General features: G+C 38.0%; 1 protein-coding gene across 5 annotated transcripts in view; it reads right to left on the bottom strand.

The window, feature by feature from the left end:
* st18 (ST18 C2H2C-type zinc finger transcription factor) overlaps positions 1–22,253 on the bottom strand; it is a 40,445-nt gene that overhangs the window by 1,826 nt on the left and 16,366 nt on the right. For 3 of the 5 annotated variants that reach the window (XM_039815396.1, XM_039815398.1, XM_039815400.1), the window contains 19 exons: positions 19,180–19,295; positions 16,183–16,234; positions 15,223–15,253; positions 14,814–15,001; positions 10,601–11,311; positions 9,742–9,876; positions 8,703–8,793; positions 8,516–8,608; positions 7,758–7,966; positions 7,283–7,482; positions 5,147–5,392; positions 3,767–3,876; positions 3,120–3,182; positions 2,741–2,809; positions 2,421–2,483; positions 2,042–2,122; positions 496–717; positions 268–356; positions 51–154 (listed from right to left, as the gene is read on the bottom strand). In XM_039815396.1, the coding sequence (XP_039671330.1) occupies positions 51–154; positions 268–356; positions 496–717; positions 2,042–2,122; positions 2,421–2,483; positions 2,741–2,809; positions 3,120–3,182; positions 3,767–3,876; positions 5,147–5,392; positions 7,283–7,482; positions 7,758–7,966; positions 8,516–8,608; positions 8,703–8,793; positions 9,742–9,876; positions 10,601–11,311; positions 14,814–15,001; positions 15,223–15,253; positions 16,183–16,234; positions 19,180–19,295 (2,873 nt within the window). The remainder of the gene's footprint in view (positions 1–50; positions 155–267; positions 357–495; positions 718–2,041; positions 2,123–2,420; positions 2,484–2,740; positions 2,810–3,119; positions 3,183–3,766; positions 3,877–5,146; positions 5,393–7,282; positions 7,483–7,757; positions 7,967–8,515; positions 8,609–8,702; positions 8,794–9,741; positions 9,877–10,600; positions 11,312–14,813; positions 15,002–15,222; positions 15,254–16,182; positions 16,235–19,179; positions 19,296–22,253) is intronic. The other 2 variants (XM_039815399.1, XM_039815401.1) reach the window with 2 other exon arrangements.

The raw sequence follows: 22,253 nt of genomic DNA, 5'->3' as shown, positions 1-22,253 counted from the left end.
ATTTTTATTTTTTATTTTTTTTAAATAAACTTGTAAGAGTAGATATTTACCTGGGTTTGAAGTTGCATCATATCTGCTTCTATTTTCATGTTGGATTCATTCAGTTCCTTAATTTCATGATCCAAATGTTGAATATCTTCTTTGTTTTCAACACCTGAGTCGGAGCATACAATCTAATTTATCATGTCAAACTGAAAACATTGGTATTTTCTATGTCAAGATATATGTAACTGCAGAAACACAACACAGCATGCCCGAGGAGCTTACCACTGCTGGCTTTCAGTTTGATGGTCATCATCTCTTCTTCGGAGTGCTTTTTCTTGATACTCTGTGCGTTCAGTGGGCAACCCGACAAGCTAGTTCAGTAGGACATAAATTAGATTTTTTTTTATCTATCACAAAACTTTAGCATAGAGATTGTGGATGAGAGTTAAGAATGCAACATGTCGACCAGCAGTATTGTTTAGAGATAAAATGGAGGACAGTCGACCTCACCTTCTGTGTGTGGCAAACACATTATTGGCATGTCCAAGGCCATTGCAGCCAGGCAAGGGACAATGGGGCAGTTCCTGTTTATTGGCCTTCCAGGCAAAGGGCAGCCCGTTGATGGACGACTCCTTCTGCCTTTTGGCAGCAAGTGGACAACTGCCTGCGCTGCGATGGGATGTGTATTTTCCCGATATATGGCCCTGTCCGTCACATCCCATTACTGGACACCTACCAGAGAAACACACAGAGAGTCGTACATGTTGTAAACACTCCGGGCTCACACAGGGAAAATGTAACTAACTTGCATTTAGTCACATTTTCATGCTACAGAGAAAACAAAGACATTTGACGGTTCGTAAAATAACAACCACATCATTAAAAAAAAATCTCTCTTTCAATAACTAGACCGGAAGATTTGTTAACCATTAAGTTGATTAATCCAGCCAAATGCTGATTAAAGTTTTCATTTATTAATGAATAATAAAAAATAATCGCATTAACTATAACTTACTAATCCACTAAAACTTGAGTTAGAGCGAACGCTCTGTTCAGTGCGTATACGTTTGAAGGTTGCTGATATTTTTGCTTGGAAACATAAGCACAAGTCACACTGCATATCATTAAGAGTTTGTCAGTTGCATTTTCAGCCCTGTTTTCTGCAGGTCAGTAATGGAGTGACATGAATTACAGATAATTGTCATGTATACCCTCATGCGAAAGAATGTAATTTGGAGGTGGCTAACCCTTTCCCTTATTGATAAAGTTGAAAGGTCACCTGAGATGATACAAATGGCACACATCCTGTAGAGTGCTGCTGCAAAAAGCCTGTTTCAGCATTTTTTTACTCAACAGCAGCAGCACTTAGAGGACAAAACAACATCAGTCCCATTACTTACATCTACTACAGGTAGGTAGTTTGATGCAAGGCATGAGGACAATGGAGAAATGCCATATGGCCCACTATTTACAATAATCTAGGGACATTTGCTACCCTCCCCCGTTCTCTCCCTTTCTCTCTTTATGTGTATGAGATCTATTCCAGTCTAATTCCTAAGCTCATGCCCTTGCATTAGTAATTAAAAAGAAAAAATCTGTGTCCAGATGTATAAGTAAACAAGGGCGCACATATCTGACTTTGGATTTAAACTGCAAATCAATTACATTAGTTTTTTTTTCCAATAACACTCTCACAGACAATGATTAAGCTGCATATGAGTGCAATGCCATCAGAGCGGGCAATTGGACATTTTCTTAGTATACTATAATTATAAAGAAAGCACTCCGTGAAGAGTAATAAGCCCTATATGCCATTCAGAAAATAGGAAAAACACAAAACCCTGAAAAATCCCACAAAACCACGCTGCTAATCCTTCGAAAATAATTCACTAATGTGATGACAAGAGAAGTATTATTTTCTTTGTTTAACTTAATGGCCTCCAGGTATAATGCCCCGGGCACAAAAGCATGAAGCATTTTCACAATTTGTTTCTTGGTTTATTTTTTTTAACAAAAAAACATGACAGCATGAGATGAGGAAAAAAAAATCTCTTACTTAAGCTCTTGCTCATCTTTGTCATCCTTGTTTGGTGTGAGCTTCAAACCTCCCTTTCTGGCACGTGGACATCCTGACAAGCTAAAAATGATCGGCGACAGTATGGGTTAACATGAAGGAAATCTATTTAAAAGTAAAAATGAAAAGCTAAATTGTTATAAGGGTCTCTTGAGTTTGAATTGCACAAGCAAAATCTAAATCTATAAATCTACATAAATAAATGTTTAATCACTGAAGAAGTTGGCAGCCAAGTAAATCAATAAGAAAAAAACGAGAATTCAAAAAGGGCAGCATAAAGTGAGACTTTCACCATCTGTTTGAATGTCATGCATCTGACAAATGTATTTCATGCTCAGTTGCGATGATTTTTCTCTGCTACCTTCTGTGCGAAGCATAGTTCCCAGTCACATGTCCAGATCCATCACAACCAGGTGTTGGGCACCTGCAGGTTGAGAGATACAGAGACCAGGTGTTTTTTTTGTTTTGTTTTTTTTACAGCAAAGGACTGCGAGCAGAGCAGTGGATTCATGCTAATATGCAGAAAGGTGGCACAAATACCAAACAACTTCATGTGGAGTACATAGAAATCACGCATAATGTGTACTTGAAGGGAAAGAAAAGGAAAACATTGACCCAAGCTGAGGCAAAAACAAGCTGCCTAGTTTAATGTGCAAAATCCTTTAGTAACAAAACACATACTTTAGTTCCTGAGAGTTGGCTGCCATCAGTGATTTGAGTGTTTTGTCAGCCAGGGGACATCCAGACACACTAGAGAGGATAAAGAGCTAACAGTCACTTTAATGCACTCTTTGATCACAGCTGAATTAAATAATCTTAATACAATGTCTCAAAGCATATTTATACAAGATCCTCCGAAAAACACAATTCCACCTCCTCTTTATGTGAAAGCTTTTTCATGTCATGTTTTTTTGTTTTCAAATGACTTTAGAATTTAAAATCTAACTCTACAAGCCATGATTCAACTGTATCAACATAATTAAACAATCAGCACTGTTTCCCTTGTCTACTGTATGTATCTGCTAACTGGTGCTAATGAGAGTGTAATTATTTACAGTACCTTCGATGTGATGCATAATTCCCCGTCACATGGCCACTGCCGTCACAGCCTGGGGTCGGACAGCTGCAGGAGAACACAAAGCGTTTTAAATACACAGATTACCCTGGTTCCCACAGCTTGAACTGAATCTTTATTTTACACTGAGGACCTTTTCATGGACATTAAACAGAAAAAAAGAGTTAGTACAGCGGGAAGTTTAGTAGAAGAATTATTATTATATTGCTTAACATTCAGTTTAATAATGTCTCTGAATGTCACTGAGAGGGTGGGGGGGGATGCTGTGCTGCAGAAACTAGAGGATCCTACTTTTTCTTGTGATGTGATTCTCAAGAGAGACCCAGCAGAGCATGCACTCTAACTACAAGAGTCAAGAGTTGTAAGCTTGTACGGGATATACAGGGAGAAAACTCACTTTTAAATAGATACATTTCTGCTCCACATGAACCTGCAGACATACCAGTTACAATGATATGTAACACGGTGAGTTTCGGTGTGTTTTGACTCACTTTAAACAAACTGTCCTATTTAAACAAAGTTATGGTTTGTCGTTAATACTGACCATCTGCCAGCTAAAAGGGAAGCTCACATTATACACGGTCGACTGAATGAAGATGCTTCGAGATGTTTCATTCTTTAACGCAACGCACCTCAAAAGCTCTTTCTTTGCATCTCGTAATAGCAACTTGGCTTTAGGGCTCATCATGCTGCCGTCTCCTTGGTAGTGTTGATCCTCCAAGGAGACATGATCGTAATCCTCCTGGTGAGACAGAAAAAGTAAAAAAAACGTGGCCTTTACGGTCTGAAATATCAAACCTGACCTGATCTGCAATGCCCTAAAAGTGAATAATCAATGGAAAGTATAATACTCTTAAAACACAAGCCCTGGGGGTTAGAGTGTGATTATGCTTAAGGATACTTATACTGTAGTAAACCATACATCCATTTAAGTCCTACTTAATCCACATAGTATTTGAGGTATAGCCATGATGTATGGATTTCAGTTGTTTTTCTACAGACAAGATTGTGCAGACACTGATTGTGCAAAACTTTTTTTTTTAAAGCAGGTCAAATGTGGTTACTCCTTATAACAACTACGAATGCATGTGTACCACATGTGAAATGAAGGAAAGAAAACCTTTAAAACCAAGATTAACATTCATTCAGGTACTTCAGTGATATTTGGACACCAGATTAGAGACCAGTCTTTAGTGTAAAAATATTTAATATATTTTATAGATTTAAATCTATGACTGGAGAAGATGCTGCTTCTGTGTGTTAGAAAATGTTAGAAAATATCAAATTTGGGGATTTTAGCAACCTGGAAAGAATGTATATTCTACACTTAAGAAATGTTTTAGGCGGTTTCAAGTATTTTTAGACAAACCTTTATTTGAGTATTACTATTATTAACTACTTTGAAAAAACTTTTAGACTACATTTGAGAACATTTAGGTCAACTAAATAAATAAACAAAGCCAGCCCAGGAGAGGGTTTTGAAACAGCATTTAGAACCTTCAAGTTTGGAAATGAAATGTCAAAAGTAAAAAGTAAATTTCAAAAATAAAATCCATAGTAAATTTCCTGAAAAGAACTAATCTGGTAACAATATAGGGATAAGAAAGAGTTTTGAGAAAGTTATTTTAGTTAGTTGTGTTGTGTTTACTTCAGAGGAAACTTGCAGAAAATATATGTAACTGAATAAATAGAAAATAAAAAAAATGATTTAAACATTTTAGAGATCTTTAGAGGGGGGTGTGTGTTGGGGGACTCCAACTCATGACCTTAGTATTTATAAACTGCTGCTTACAAGGAAAACTGTGAACCTTATTCTCCATCGTGTGTCTCTTAGTCTTTTACTTTTATTGCTGCTCAATCTCATTGTTTCATTTGCACTTTGTATAAAGTAAATGTCTTTTGTTTGGTGACATGATAACTCTCATTCTTCACCATTCACATTTGTCATGCACTTAATGCATATCTTACATTTTTAGATTACAACCAAAGTGTCAGTGGTTGTGTTTTTCTACCTCTGCGTCCTGTAAAACGTGTGCTTTGCTGAAGTTGACAGGGATGGGGCTCTCCCAGCTGTCTCTGTCACACAGCGGCTGGTAGAAGGTGGGGCTGACAAGCACGCTCCCGCCTTTGGCCACAGCGGACTCTGAAGGGGACAGTGAGTCTTCCAAAGGTGTTTTTGTCGAGGCTTTTACATTTTCCTTGCACTTCTTCATACTCAAGTCCAGGGTGCCATTTTCATCCACCTCTATGAGCATGTCCTAAAGGAAAAGAAGTTTAATCCTCGACATTTAATCTATTAATACATGTAACAACGTGTTGTAGAAGGGTACAAAAAATAAAGTATGCCTTACATATCATTGCAGTGCGTGCCAACATATGAAAACAAATGAATCAGAGGATAAAAATAGAACCTATTTTCTAATTACACTAAAAGGGAATGTAAATAAAACAGTACAATGTCTTATTAATATGACAGCAGCGATATGGTAAACTTGACAACAACAACATTTCTCTGTAAACATGAAAAATGATTTCAAATGCAGAGCAAACAAACATATTTAAATAATACATACAGTGGTTATCTCACACCAGACAAAGTACCAAACTAAGCCAGCGTTAATTCTGCTGAACACAAAAAATAATAATCACTGGTGTGTAGTTTTTCAGTGACAGCTGTGTCATCTGTTTTCTAGGACACAACCATGATGGCAGCTGGGGGGTTGCTGGTTTTAGGTCATCATTATTATAGCAAAAATTAAAAAGCTTAATGTGGCATAAGTTTCCCCGCTGACAGATGTGTTTGTCGTTTTTGTGCTGAAACGCAATAGCATTATGACTTATGGCTGTTTTATGGTATTAAAAGTTTTACCTCATTAAATGCTGAAATCCTTTTTCCATAAACGAAACCAATTATTCAACGCATATGTTTCATTAAACCATATACATCATTATTTGTTTTTGGAACAAAAGGGAGCTTTTCAAATTAATTAAAAGGAATGATTTACATGAACATTGGATAGAGCTGTCCACTTCAATTATCCATCCATTTGATGATGTGAACACCAGTGTAAAACGAAATACTTTTTTATTTATTAAGATTTTAATGTTTTTAGCTGCAACTAATAACTACAACTCTTTTCTTGCTTTTATTGATTAATTAATGATGACATTTAAGCGTTTCACATTTTTAAATAAGTACAATTAGCTTGTATTCACACTTTAAAGGCCAGCTGTTGTGCTTTTTGTGTGCGATATCTCAACACATAATATACATATGCAGATAAGTTAAAGCATCCGACGACATATAACACTCTAAATATGGCCGCTTTTTTTTTTAGACTCGAAAGCTGTTCTTTTTCTTTTTGTCCGTCTCTCTAAGACAACTAAGCTGTAAATGAGAACAGATGATTAACTTGCTAACACTGTTTTATTCATTCAGTGGGCTGGTACCTGGTACAGGGCCACATTCTCAGCTCAACAAGCTGGGAGACAAGGATCTGTGCTGTGTAGGTGTGGAAACCTTGAATCATCCACAGTACAGTGTGCACGTATGTAACTAACAGAATGTGATCAATATTAATCATGGAGTTTGGAAAAAGCCGAACACAATGGAGATAATGACAGCAGAAGCAATTTTGGATCTGCCCACATTTCCAAGAAGAGTTTGGATTTTGTGTGAATTAAACTTTTCAGATGTTAACTCCTTTAGCTGATTGGCTTAATCCATTAAGTGCTTTTAAATACTATCTGGTGTAGACACACAGCCTATCCTGGATCATATAACTAAGCAAAATATCCTCTGCCATCTGCAGCGGGCAAGATGCAGTTTCAGACAACAGTTCAGGGTTTTTACATGCCAGCTGATGTCGAAACAAAATACAGTACCACATGTTTTATTAAAAAAATAGACGAGTAGCTGTAATTGGGAAAGAAGGCTGATTGTATTTCTTCTTTTTGATGTGATTACACACATTTTCATTTGTGTACATTAAAGCTTTATGGAGAGAAAACCTTGTTTTTTTGCCACCAGAGCGCCAAGCTCCCTTTGCCAAATTTTGTCTTTTGATGTCTTCCCTTTTTATATACAAATCAGAGTTCCTTTAAAATGACCACATTAAATACCTTTCCAAGTGGTCTAATTTGATTACCTTTGTGGAGGTTGCCAAGGGCCGGCCGGCGACAGCCTCCATGTTCTTCCGGTAGCGAGTGGAGAGGTTGAGGATGGCGGCTGTTGCTGCTGCGGCTTGGAGACCGTCTTCTTTTCTGAATTGACTCGGTGGGCTGTGATGACCAGAGGTGGGCAAGCGGCCACCTGGAGCACCAAGGAAGCCAGGATACTGCTGAGGTGCTAAAGGGGAAATAATTACCAAATAATATATAGTTACTGAGACACCAGGTGCTAATACCCAAACTTGATAGTACATTTAAAACAAGTTGGAGGTTGATATATAAACACAATTGATACAAAACGATAAATGCAATCCTCAAAATGTGTGCAAGTAGATCTGTGATTGTTGTGAACGAATATTAATTTTGTGGCCGATCCATACCTAAATCATGTAACATAAAAATACCAATGTTAACAAATTTTTTTTGCCGTCAAATAAAATGTATGAAACTTACAATCAGGGAAATGTGACATTTCCTGGTCCTGGTTGGTCCCCATCAGAGGCTGTTTGCCGAAGACCTGTGCATCAAAGCTGGCATAATCAAAGCGGATTCTGCTGTACTTGTCCATGTCTTTTGTGAAGCTCGTTTGCAGGGCTGCTACTGGATGGGAGAGCCTGTAGTTCAGCTGGTTCATCTCAAACTTCTTTATCAAGCCGATGGCTCTACAAGAACACAAATTGAAAAGAAAACAACTTAATTTTATTGCGCAAACCACGTGAAATAACAAGTGCCCAACAAGCTCATACTGTATTAAGCAGTTAAGTATAGATGTTGTTTTGAACCATTCAGGGATGCCAGTGCTTTAGTACACATAGAGTCTGGAATCTGATGTGTGTTGTAGATCCACAGCCAGGTTGCCAGACTAATTAATATACTAGGAGTGGGCATCCTGCCCATGATATATCCACAGGGAACAAAGAGTTCTGCTCTTTTATCATCTTTAATAGAGAGGACCAGCAACCATTGCTTATGTCTGCTTGGAAAGCTGGAAATAGACTGCATTCTGCTGGGATCAGTGAATAAAAATACCCCACACTCTCCTTAACAATAATAAAGTTTATCACTTTTTTGCATAACCTCAGTTATGCTTTTACAACTTCAGTCCAGAGCTGAATATGATTTCTGTATGCTTCTTGTAATTATTTTCCAGCACATGTGACCACATTGATAGCAATGAAAATCCCCCAGCGATATCTGTCTGTGCACTGTACCTTGGTGAGCGGTCAGGTGTTTGTCTGCATTTCAGGCTCTCGTCCTGAGGTTTGGAGACTTTCACTGCAGCAGCGATGGGGCAGCCTGAGAGACTGGTTGGGGAGGAAATCAAACACATTAGCCTAATACTGTAAGTAATCTATGAACAGGGTGCAGATTTCTAATGGCTTTCTCCTGTGGACGTACCTCCGGTGGGTGCTGCGGTTGCTGTTGACATGGCCTCTTCCTGTGCACCCGGGTGTAGGGCACTTGAGGACGTTCTCATGCATGGCCAGGACTGAGGGGATGTGGACAGAGGGAGCAGATAAGCTCAGAAAAGAGTCTAAAATAATTCAACATGTAAGACATAATCAAGCTGAAAGATTATAATATGCTGAATATGTCTATATACAGAGCATTTTGGAAATAAAACAAATACATTTTCATACATCAAATGATGATTTATGTAACTGGTTGGTACATTGGTGCCTATAGAGCAAAGATCCTTCAGAGACAGAAACAAGAGAAAAAAACAAAAGGCTTTCTCATTGTGAGGAACACTGTAATGTGCCTTAAATGTAAATAGCTTAGTGCAAAGAGGAGCGTACCAAGACAGCTGATTATATTCTTCAAAACAACCGCGTCGTTAAAGGTCTGCTCTGTATCCTCAGAAACTTCTTTTCTGTATATATTCTCCAATTAGTTTGTTGGAGTTGTCTATTTATTTTTGAATGCTGCGTTAGCTAGCCCTTTGATTTGCAAATACTGCCTCCAGTCTAAGAGCATGCGCTTTTTTGAAAAAGTTAATTACTTTTTCTGTTCCTTTTGTAACATTACTGTTTAATGTTGAATGTTTGTTGAGTTATAGTGAAAAGACTTAACAATCGCCAATGTGAGGAAGGTGGGGGGGGGGGATTCAATATTCACACATTACAGCAGAGAGAGAGAGAGAGAGAGAGAGAGAGAGAGAGAGAGAGAGAGAGAGAGAGAGAGAGAGAGAGAGAGAGAGAGAGAGAGAGAGAGAGAGAGAGAGAGAGAGAGAGAGAGAGAGACCTTTAAATTTATTTGAAAAGTTTCATGCACATCTTTGAATTAAACTAAATGCATAAGCAGGTCTTTCTTGTCTTTGGGTCTGTGCTAAGAGGATTTCAATTACTGTGACTGATTATAAATCCCACAACTGGCAGTTTTTATATAAATCATGCATTATACAGTATATGTACACAGAACAGCTTGTGTGACTTACTCTCTGGAGGAACTCTGACTTTATGAGGACACCCAGACAAACTCCTGTGGTGAGGGTACAGGCCGGTGACATGACCAGTGCCATCGCAGCCAGGAGTTGGACACTTTATGTCCTTTTTATCTGTACGTGGAGAATCTGCAGACACAGTAAAACAAGATTTCACAATAAACAAATATAATACAACCACTGTACTGCTGCCTTAACATACCAAATAACTTATGTCTTATATTGTGTTCTGTCAAGAATTTAGAATTACATGAAATATATATATATAATGCACTATTATGTATACACAGGTCAACATTGAAATATCATGCAAAGCTAGATACTTTTTTTCACAGAATGCATCTATTAATCTGTCATTTTAGTTAAGGCAGCAGTTCAACATTCACTTCTTAATGCCCATCCATCGAAAGATTACATCTAGGATTACACGTTTAGCTGCAGTCATTTGAAGAATCAGAGGAAAACATTAGAGGTACTTTAGGAGGATTTACGACTTATGGTCATGGTTAAATATCCAGTTGATTCCAATATTCTGAGTAGTAGCAATTCCATCAGAAAATTTTGTTCTTCTTTATTTTAGTCTGTTTTATTTATTACTTCACTTGTGCCAAAATGTTTTTAGTACTTAAGAGGATTTCCTCCCTCTGGTTGCCCCCCCCCCAGCGTATACTTCTTTTATTCCTCTTAATGTTTTTTTTTTTTTTTTTGAGCGCCCTCATCCAAATCACAAGTGGTCTATCTGATTTACGCTGGATTAAGGTACATTTGTGAAAACTGATCGTTCTCCCATAATTATCACTTTTGATTCTTAAGACTTAAGCATCGTATTACATCTTTCCCTCCATATTGTTACCTTTTCCTCCATGATAGTTGAGTCTGCTGTCCATGTCCATCATCCTATGGTGCCTTCTCTCATTGGTCATCTGCTCCATGAGGAACCGGTCCATTTCCCTGTAGGCATGGTGCAGGACCTGTCTTTGCTCTGTCTGCAGAGCTATGGCCTGCTCCAACAGGCTGAGGTTCACCCTCCCTCGGCCCATTTCCAGGCCTCTTTCGTGGAGGCCCAGAGCCCAGGCGTCCAGCTGAGGTGGCCTCTCCACTTCCGCCTCCCCATCACTGTCCTCTGTGGGGAGCAGCCTGTATCTTAGAGCCTCGCCCTGAAAAATACTCGCCCTACCCATCGGACCACCTAATTCTAAGTGAGGTTCTTCTTTCATGTGGCCGTTTCTGCCTGAAAGGTCTTCCGAGGCTCTGGAGGGACTGAGGTTGGAGCCGTTCACCTTGGCAGACAGAGACAGAGGCTCCCATTCCGCCTCTCTCATGTCTTTGTATGGACTCTGTGGCGATGATGTACCGCTCATTCTGTCTTGACTTTGGTCATCTCTTTCATTATTAAGGAGCTCCTCATCATCTTCATCTATCAGAGGTTCAGATGTGTCTGGCTCACACTGTGGAGAGTCATCAGATGTAACTTCTGACCATCCGAGAGAATCACTGGACTTTGCTGTTGCATCGTGGTAGCCATTGTTGTAGCTGACTCCATTGATTGTACTTAAGTTCCCATCTAAAACAACAAGAAAACGTGTATTATTTTATGTGTTTTGCAGACTTAACAGACAAAACCGATTGTATGTCCTCGATAATCTTCTCCAAATCCTGTTAAAGGTTTTAGATTTTGTTTTACTTTTCTACAAATATCTTGAGAAAAACATGTTTTTATAACCTAGAGGATTTAGAAGAACACATGCTGCAATATAAATAATAATCATAAGGTTGCAAGATTTCTAAGCAATTCCTCAAGTATATTTAAGATAACATATATGACCCTTCTGTCTGATAGTTGAACATGAAACCTGGTGATGAGAAACACAATTGTTTTCTTCTTCCTGTGTCTCCAATCGGCGCAACAACCCAATATAGATTTATAACCACATTATGGAGGGATTTACTGTGCGGTGGACAGTGAACATCAGTTTTTAATTAATTATGTGTATTTTTAAGTGTAAACTAAGCAGCAACATGTTGTCATCTGCACGGAAAACTGATTCAAAAATTGTTGTTTCTGGAGATGTGAACAGGGGAAGTGAAGAGGATTCCTGAAAACACAGATGGAGGCAACCACAAACATGCAGATAAAAGAGAGAAATCTCAGTTAGCCGCTGCTGTCTGTGTGGCAGAACATAGTTTAGGAGAAGCCAACCTCAATTAAAAAAACTGACAATAAATTTGGTCACAAAAAAGCCTTAAAGGCACAACAGCATACAGTGCCCACAGAAATGAGTGGCTTGCTTAGTGAACATGAAAAACACAAGTGATAAGATACATTTTCATAAGAATGTGTATCTTTTACTCTTTATCTGCAGTTTCTTATAAGAAAATAGTTATGAGCATCTTGAAAAAACGTTAAAGTTTTTTAATGTTTAAAAGAGGTTTTTCATTCTATTATAAATTATTCTAAAGTAAATAGTTATGTGGGTCTTGCTCAGTTAATTGATTAAGCACATAGCCTATTATTTTCATAATAGACCATTACATTGCAAGATGCTGCAGGAAAAGATTGGTAGCTAATTTAATTGAATGTTTTATCACATTAGAGAGTTAGAAGAGCTTGTCTAATGTCATGTATTTATTTTGGAAGATGACTCATTAACTTATTAACTTCCTGGAGTTTTGAGTTTTTAAACCCTTGTGGGTGGGATAAGATACCATATATATGATACATGTAGCACCATTATTGCAGATTAATAAATATATACAGTATGCATTTCTTCTTAGATTTCGCACTAATTTCATATAACCTCTTTTCTCTGGCTTATTTTGCGGAGTGCTCTCAATGATTTAATTTGCATTGACCTTTTGCCGTCTCTCTTTTAGCATAAATCCAGAAATCCCGGTCACATGTACAGAAAGCCACAAGATTGCACGAAGCCTCACACACTGAGAGTCTGATCAGTGGCACAGACAAAGAGGGTTAGGGTTATCCTAAGTGCATCTGAAACAACACTTTATTAACACCACTGATTATATTAAGTCATGGTCAGTGATTAACAATGGGAAGCTTTCATCGGGATTGATTCAACGAAATCTCCGTTGATCCTTCAAAACCATTCAAACTTATGCTTGATTTAGGCTCTTTGGACTGTGAGGGTTTTTACTTTGAGTAGGCTGTGGGCCCATATCCTCTTAAGTGGCTAGACATCAGATATTCAATAGGTAGAAAAGATAGATAGATAGATAGAGATGGATTGTGAGAATCAGATCACACACTGTTGAGGATGATACAGATACAGGCATTATTATTAATGGGAGCATCACAAAAACCTAATCCCTGACCAAAAGAGCTTTAACATAAAATATGTGACACTAATAAAAAGACTGTTTTTGTAAATATATGATTTTGTACTATTTTAAGTGCAGTGGAACTTGGCATGTCTGCTTTTATACGCATTTTGCAACATGACAATGTGTTAATATCAGTTCCCTGCTGTAAAGAAATATTTGAAAAGAGGAGTCTAAAAACAAACCCTGTTGAAAGACAAATTAAAACCAGTTACACGTATTTACATGTATGAGGCGAGCAACAAGGGTTTTGTTTTTCATCCAGATGGACTCCACGCCTGACACAGCCGCATACAGTCAGACAAGCACACAGACGTATACACACACACACATACATACAAACACAGAGACACAGAAGTGCAGTGAAAAAAGGAAAGAGATGGAGGAAAAAAACTTGGATCCCTCCGGTGGTTTGTGTTTTGGAACAGGTGAACAGTTTGTACTCCAGAATAGCCATTACCAGCACTCTGCAGCAGGGCTGCAGTTGGCTGGAGTTGAACGCAGCGTGGCTCGACCAAACGAGAGGCTTATTTTTCTCCCTTTTTGTTATAATGCAGATATGACCAGCTTCCCACAGCAAATATTCTTACTGCATCCAGTCTACTTTTCCAATTTTAGTTTTTCTACAGAAAATAGCCCCCAAATCAGACAATAACAGCAAAATATATTCTGAATCAATACCTGTGTCCATTTGACACTCTTCAGACTTTTGTTTTTTATTCTTGCAGTAATGTGTTTTATTTTAAAAGCTAGTCCGCTGAATATCAGGTTCAAATAAGGACAATATACAGCTGTCAATCAACATTAGATGATACAAAGAAAAGAATATCACAAATATACAACAAAAGCAAAAAGTGATGATGAACAGTGAATTTCTTAGATAATTGAAATGTAATATGGAAAGAAATACATTTAATTTCCAATGAATCCACACAATTCAGTGAGCTACTCTCCTGGTCCATTTAACTACACACATGTGTACTATAATAAGCTGTAGACATTATGCCTAATTATGTATTAGACTGTGTTAGAGGGCCTAACAAAAGCTTTTGAAAGGGACAATTACGTTTGTTGCTTAGTTACATCGTTAAAAGTATACCAAATCAGTGCAGATTATAGTGGGCGAGAATGCACATGTACACCACGAGCATTGTTGCCAAAATGCACAAAATTCAATTCATTAGGAAAAAAGAAAACATTTTCATGTGAAAGTACACAATTGTGAACGGTTGTTGATGAAATTTTGTGGTTCAGTATAAATAGAAAAACGTAAAACATTAGAACGAACGCCAAGCAGTGTTGACGCCTCATTTGTTTTTCACAAAAGGCAACTTCCATGTTAATTCAGTTTAAAGAATGGAGGAAGTTTAATTTAAATCAAAGTGAACTGGTGCACTCCCCCATTCAGTGTTTCATTCTATAGATTCAATGGGTTTTGGACTGGCTATTGAAAAAGGGACAGATGAGGGGTCTGAAATCTGGCCTCATCAGAAGAGGGTAAAGCCACGCCAAAAATATCATGGCAGATCAGCTGTCAAAACTTCAATTTGTGGACGTGAGACACAACTAATGTGGACCCAGCAGTGTTGTCTTTCACTTCCACTGCACAATGACTGCGGCTGCTGGCTGATGGCAGAGGGAGGGAAATATGAATGCAACAGATGGGATTTTAAAATTCAGCGTCAATTGTTCATCAAAACAGACAAAACAACAGGACATCTGTTTACCTGCTGGAGTGTCAATGTTCCTCAGCTCTTCTTTGTCCTGTGGCGGTGCCAGGTCCTCACTCTCCTCTTCACATGCCTCGCTGGGGCTGTAGTGGCGGGGCTTCATCAGCAGGGACTTTCTCTTGTTGACGGGGGCGCCCTGCACCCCTTCCTGAGCACTCCTCTTCCTTGCCATGGACCCATATGGGCTGGAGGGAAGAGGGGAACGGACAAAAGGCACAGCAGGGTCAACAGAGTCCTCAGTTGGCTCATTTCAAAGGTCCACCTAATAAAATTTGAGACTCTTTTATGTTAAAAAGTTAAAAAACACTCTCAATGAATCACATCAATGTTTTGGAAAGAAAGACAATATCTCCTTTTTTAGCATGAACATAAAAAAGATGAGCAAGTTCACATCATAAAATTTCACCTGTGAATCTCAGAGGTGCAGTCGGCCAGTCCTGTGAAATAAAGGCCAAAACAGAACAGATAAAACATGTCATGTTTACATTTCCACTACGGTAGCACAGCATCTGTCGACATATTCTTCATCAAAGGTTCAACCGACTCACTACTTTTGGGCGATTGCTAATGAAATTTTTTACAATGTTCTGTAAATATTTGTTTTGTAGATAATGATTTAGGGATGATACCACCTGGGTTAATACTGATTTATGCAGCCTTTAGCCATAGATTTTATTCTTTTTTACAATGCCATCGGGTGTAATCAGCACAAGGATGGAGAAGTGGTCTCGTCATTGATCTGAAAAGCTTTTCAGTCTGCTCATTCTCTGGGAGACCAACGGTAGTTCATCCTTTGACAATGTTGACAACATGATCTAAAAGGGTAAATCAATTTTCCCAGGGGCCTGCATGACTCTCATTCACAAGTCCAACCCCTACTCCCATGAAGCACAACCAATAATAACACTTTTCATGAATTTCCCCAGATGTAGTAATAGCTCCAGCGTGAGCAGGCGGGCCTCAGAGGCCCTGAACACTTTCATATTGACATATCCAGTCTAGAGGTTTTTTTCAATCGCACAATATATACACACTCCTTAACTAATTTGAGCCAGTGTTCCAATTTAATGAAGTTATTCCCCTCTGAATAATGAAATGGCAGTACAGTGCTCTTCAGACCGGTAAGATAATATATAAAATTGACTGTTATAAAGTTGGATTGTTGAACCGATACCCCTAGCCCATGGCGATAAGTGGTTGGTGTGTGTGTGTGTGTGTGTGTGTGTGTGTGTGTGTGTGTGTGTGTGTGTGTGTGTGTGTGTGTGTGTGTGTGTGTGTGTGTGTGTGTGTGTGTGTGTGTGTGTGTGTGTGTGTGTGTGTGTGTGTGTTTAGTTAAAAGCAAACTACAACTGAAAGCTGCACTCACCTGTACTACTGTTACATGTGTTCACGGTTTGCTCCTCACCTTCAGAATCCATCTGTAAAAAAAAAATTGCAATATACAGATGAGCCAATGTAATGTATTTAATTTGTAGTTCTTGTTCTGTTTTTTATCAGAAATGGAAAAAAGACTTTTAACACGTTATAGATTATTGGGTGATTTTTGCCAGCCAGTGAGCATTAAAATCAATTTGTGTGCACAACAACATCACAAAGAGCTCCTAAAACATCATAATTATGCAAACACATAAAGTATAATGTTAGGGGAAAAAAAGTTTCAAAGGTGAGTAAAAATGTAATGACACTAAATAATGACACTAAAGTACAGACAGCACCTCACTGTGTGTGTTTAGACAAAAATAGTTGCTAAAATCCATCCACTCTCGCTGGCTGTTGCTTGTGGGTCCCAAATAAAACCTATTAAACATAATTATTCCAGGCTGATGGTGGCTTATAGTGGTCACAGGCCAGTGAAATCTGTGAGTCATAGGATATGCTGTTACTTTTCCCTGGTAATGGGAAACATGACTCCTCTCTCTCGTTTGCTGTTGTGATTGAAGGCACTGACCTGTCATACATTTATAATAGGGGAGCAGGTGTGGCAGTGATGGACCTTAATTTCCTTTAATAAACCTTTTATGTGCCACACTCTTAATGCCACGCCGGGCCCTCAGAGGTCCTGCTCATAATAGGTTCATTACTTTTGATTACTACAGCCTATTGAGACAAACAACTCCCAAACACTATAGATTACATTCTGTAAAAACGAATGTACCTCATTAGTTTGTAACACTTTTCCACAGACATGCTTCAACATTTTGTATAGATTTGTTGTTTCGAAGGCAAAATGTGTTGCTCTTACATCCTGCAACCTGAGATTGTAACATGGACAATAATCAAAGTTCAAATGATGTTATCAGTGTACCGAAATATCTCCACTGACTCACACACATTTATTGCGAGGGTGTTATTTTTCTTTGTTTGACATTTTAGAAGTGCCCTTCTTGTGCAAATGTATAACAACTGTATTTAAATGTTATATTTAAAACAATTTTTTTTAATTTAATTAAGAAAATTTTTTGAATGAGTTATTTAATAAAAAGAAACCTTAATGCTACAGTAATAACCTAATGATGAGCATTCTAAAACCTCAGTTTATAGTCAGTCCTATGCCTGTCCAACCAATAAAACATAATTACGCTGTAATGTATGTCTGACTATAGCTAAACATATTTTTACCGCGAGCTGCGTATCCAGTTTCACATATTGTGTAAGTCTGACAAGCAAATTGCAACCTTTCTTTCATTCGCACTGCTTCACGTGTGCCTTTCTGACATAATTATGAAACCTACAGGCAGATTTTGACAAAGCAGAGTCTTATGTATATCTAATTCACATAACCAGAAGTGACAAGTAACAAGAGAACAAGGAAAGCCTCCGTAGATGCTCTGGTGAACTCAGAGGTAGTCCTGGCATGGCAACAACATGGACAAACATGACGTTGAGTGTTTACAAAAGCAGAACAAATATTCAGAGTCAAATAAGGGCTTTTATTTGACCTTCCCTACACAATCGGGCTGAGGACTTTATATCATTCACCTTTTCATTATTATGACTTTGCTCAATATATTATTTTCTTTTTTTGCAGAGTGCGATATCGTGCAGGTTAATGAAATCAGAATTTGGTCCTGGACGTGTGAAAGTTGAATGATAAAGCTTCACTTTAACCCCCTTAGCCTTTATAAGCAGTATACTGTGCACACATTTAATACATGGCTTATAAAACATAATGTAGTTGTAAACTGATAAAAGTGTTTATCAATGTATTTGTTAACTATAATGCCTCATGTGGGCACCCACGAGTGGAGGCTGGTGTATAAACAGAAAAGAAGTGACAATATTCAGTTGTAATAATGTAAAGTGTTTTTTTATGAGAGACGTTATAACTGTTGACAATCACAGTACATTTATAAACACTTAAAATGCCCTACTACATGATAATGTGATTTATGAAATATTTACATATATATACCGGCTAGAAATGCTAAATATGGGGGTTAAAGAAAATAGTCACCAGTGGAATTACATTTTTTTTACAGTTACTTAAAAAATCTTATTCCAGTGTAATAACTGATATAATAACCATGCAATTACAGAACAATATTTTTTTTTTTAGAAACTCCCTAAGAGTATTGAACTTAAAGTGTTTTTCAGTGATTTTGTTTTTCATTTTCTTACCTTAAAATTATGTAAGTGTAAAAACAATGTGTGTTTCAATCTAAATGTTGTTTCCTCAGCTCTCTTGGTTTGTTCTATCACATTTTGAGTAGTTGCCATTTACTCATGAAAATTGTTGTGACAATTGGGATTGTTTACTTTTCCAAATAGTCATCATACAGTAATAAGGCTACCAAGTACAAAGTTTAAGGTTGACAGCAGTGTTTAAGCATGGTTTACTACACAACATGTTCATTAGACATCACTGCGAAGCATTTCCCAAAGCATAGGGTCTTATATCTAGTCTTATATTTGATCTTGGGAATTCTCTATCCCTCTAGGCAGAGTGTATTATACTAGTGCTCCTATTGTGTACTATTAAAACACTGGTAAGGTTTTTTCCTTTTTAAACCTAAAGACCTTGTAGCAGATCTTTATAAACTTTCTGTTATGGTTTCAAAGTACGTTTTTCATCAGGTACAAATCCAGCCGAGACAACCGGACTATCAACCATCACTTTAGAATACTCAGCAATACTTTAAAAAGAGTATATTATCTGGCAGCCACCCACAGCTCTGCATACAAAAAACTATCTGTGTCTATCTTTTTGTGATTACAGGGGTCAAAAGAGCAGTGACACTCCAACACTTAGCATTCTACTTATCCAAAACACTGTTACGCAATCATTTGGAGACCTTTTGTCCCCGACAAAAGTTATTTTTGTTAGTTTGTACTATTTAAGCTCTGTAGTTGTCCGATTATTTACCTTTGATTGTAGTTTTCCGAGCTCTCTGTAGGATAAGATGCCAGATCCGCACTGTCCACCCTGGTTAATGCTTTCCCCTTTGTTATCTCTCAGGAGGTGATCATGTAATTCATTATCTATAACAGGAAGGAAAAAACACCAGATACATATATACAAATCTGCAATTTTTTTTGCTTTTGTAGCGTATATTAAAATCAATATGTCTCTAAACCATCTTTCTGGAGGTTTTCATCATTACATTTTCCTAACCAAGAGGCATGGATGTGTACATGTAGTCAAAAAAAAGGTGGAAAAAGCATATTAATACCTAACAAGAAATAAGGAACATAATGCAAATTGATTGCTTGACAGATCAAATTGCTTACTTCTAATTAATACAAAACATCCAAGAGGGAAAACAAGGATGAACACAATGAGTACATTAAGCCTCTTCACTTCACAGATCTTATTATGGAATTATTTATTTCTGTTAGCTTTGAAAAAAAAAAAAATCTTCTTAATTATAGCTCACAGAGTGCTTCCCCAGAAAAACAAAACTGGGGGGGAAAGAGAAGAGGGGACGAGTGAGGGAGGGTTATTCACTCAGTTTCATTAGCATATAAAAAAAGACTCTCTACTATTTGAGCTGGTTCGTCATCTGCTGAATCATATTTATGCACCCCCCACCTCATACACACACCCCAAATCCAACACAAATAATGCTTCTCAGAGGACTGTTTCTCTGCGTCTAGGGCAGATTTCTCAGGGGGAAAAGAGGCAGCCTGATGCTGAGGGTCTATGAGATTTTCTATGTGTTAATCTGGCTGCTTGCTGTCCTTGAGCCCAGCCCATTCCCCCCTAACCCCATCTGCTAGCATTCCCACCACAGAGGAGAGAATGGGCTGTGACTGGGGGTAGAGAAAAAGAGAGACCTTCCCAGTCCAGCAATCATGAATAACCATTGCCTCGCACCATTATCAGAAAGGCTGGATCCAAGCTGAGATAGTGGAGAGGAAATATCTGTAAAACACCCCAGTGCTCCTGTCATTACTCTAACCACACTTTCGCATTTTGTTGTAAGTGATGCTATTATTATTATTTTCATATAATGCATTATTAATACCGTGCAGCTGCTGTGGATATTCATCACTGACCTTGAGTCTTTGTGTCCCCTTGTTCCCAGCTTATCCGCGCACTTGGGACGCTCTCATGTAATTAACACAAGACATTATTGGGATGGAGTAAAAAACTCAGTGGTACTGTGCTGATACCTCATCTTGAAACCAATAAAGCAAGCCAAAGTAGCAAAGTAAGATTCTGGAGACCATAAAATTAATTACATTATTTACATTTCCTTTAGATAGTCGGGTACAGGCGAGATGATATTAGCAATTGGCAAATGAGATTACACAAAATAAGATTTCAAAATGTCAGTGCTGCACACTCAACCGACCAACTGTTATGATTAGATTACTCTTTTAATATAATTACTGTCTAAGGCTGTGTGTGGAAACAATGCATACATAAAAACAGGAGCCGCATCTTAACTGATTCCCATCCTTTCCTCCACGAGCCTTTTTCTCTCAACCTTTCTTCAACAGTATCATTTTGAATTATAGGGAACGGATGGGTGCTCTGTGCAAGGTCACTGTCTGGTGTGTCTCACCCCCCCTACCCCCCCCCCTCCTTGTTTTTGTTTCCTCTTCCAGAAGCACACTGAGTGAAGGGTTAAAACTGGAATGGATTTAATTATGGAATGAATGGAATTATAATGCGCCTGCAGCAAGTTTTCCTCCTTATTTATTAAAGCAGCTGATGGGCCAGGTTTGATGAGCCACTTCTGGCATAATTGAGTCATCACACAAAGAGGGTTCCTCGCATTCAGAGTGGTTTTATCAGCAGCAAACAGACCTGATTACTGGCAATTACACTCTGATCTAGGGGAAGGAGAAAAAAAGGGTAAATGTGCGGGGTAACTTCTGTGTTTATAGTTTACCCCGGGAATAATTTTCACATTAATTTTACATGCTAAGTGTTTTCTGTTTATGTATAATAAAGAGCAAACGGCAAGGAGATAGCACCCTTTACTTTCATATTTCCTTGTAATGAATGTCTTAGGATATATTGAACAGATCATGATTTATATTTACCCTATAGGAGGTTTGAGGTGTGCAGAGAAGCAGCTAAACATGAAGTCTAGATGAAGCAAAAGGTGAACTGGCAGGAGTATACCTGCTCATGCTCACATCCATTCTGTGGAAAGCAGGTAAAATTGTATACAGCAATACAATTGCTTTTGCCATTTTTCATTGAGATGCAAATGAATTTGCGGTGAGTAAATTAAGCTCTGCTCAGAAATTAAAATCAACTTCTGTTCAGAGAGTATTTAGATAAACTACTTTTCTTTTTTGTCTTTTTTTGTGAGGTGGCCAGGGAGCCATCAGACGCCCTGTGCCTAAATACCAGCTGGACATTAGAATAATTGCTGAGATATATTTTAGGAGGGGGAGGGGACAAAAGAGGTCTAGGATGTCTAATTTATGTCTAAAACTTGGCATAAATCTTTTTTTACAATGTTTAATAATGGTGACCTACATGGTAAAATCGACCTACACTGGAAAGTTTGCTGTGTTTATAAGAAAATAAAATGTTTTGCAATTGAATCAAGGGACATAAGATACTGAACAGTGTTTATAAATGTACTCCCTTATACTCCCCTTTAAAAAATTAAGATGTTCGTTTAGTATAATCTCAAATTCAGCAGAAAGAAAAATAGGCTTTTATTTGTGCTGTGTATGTTTATGCCCTTTCAAATAAAAGAAGAAAAAAAATACTGTATCTGAAAGAAAATTGTTCTACCCACAATTTATGAGCATTCCTTCGTCTGATCAAGGTTTCTGGAATTATGAAGACACAGTCAAAAATCTTGAAGTCAACTGCGATTTCAGATATAACAGCCTCACAGCTACCCTGACGGCCAAGCAAAGTGTTTGTGCCTTTTGCCAAAGAGTACTTTTATAGAGGAGCGTATTGGCATCTTATCACTTCTCCAAGACAGAGATGCTTCAATAAAAGAACACAGCTCACAGAATTCT

Source organism: Perca fluviatilis, chromosome 11, assembly GCF_010015445.1.
Source record: "Perca fluviatilis chromosome 11, GENO_Pfluv_1.0, whole genome shotgun sequence".
NCBI classification, from domain to species: Eukaryota; Metazoa; Chordata; class Actinopteri; order Perciformes; family Percidae; genus Perca; species Perca fluviatilis.
The sequence above is the reverse complement of the archived record's forward strand: the minus strand, read 5'-3'. Positions and strand labels throughout refer to the sequence as shown.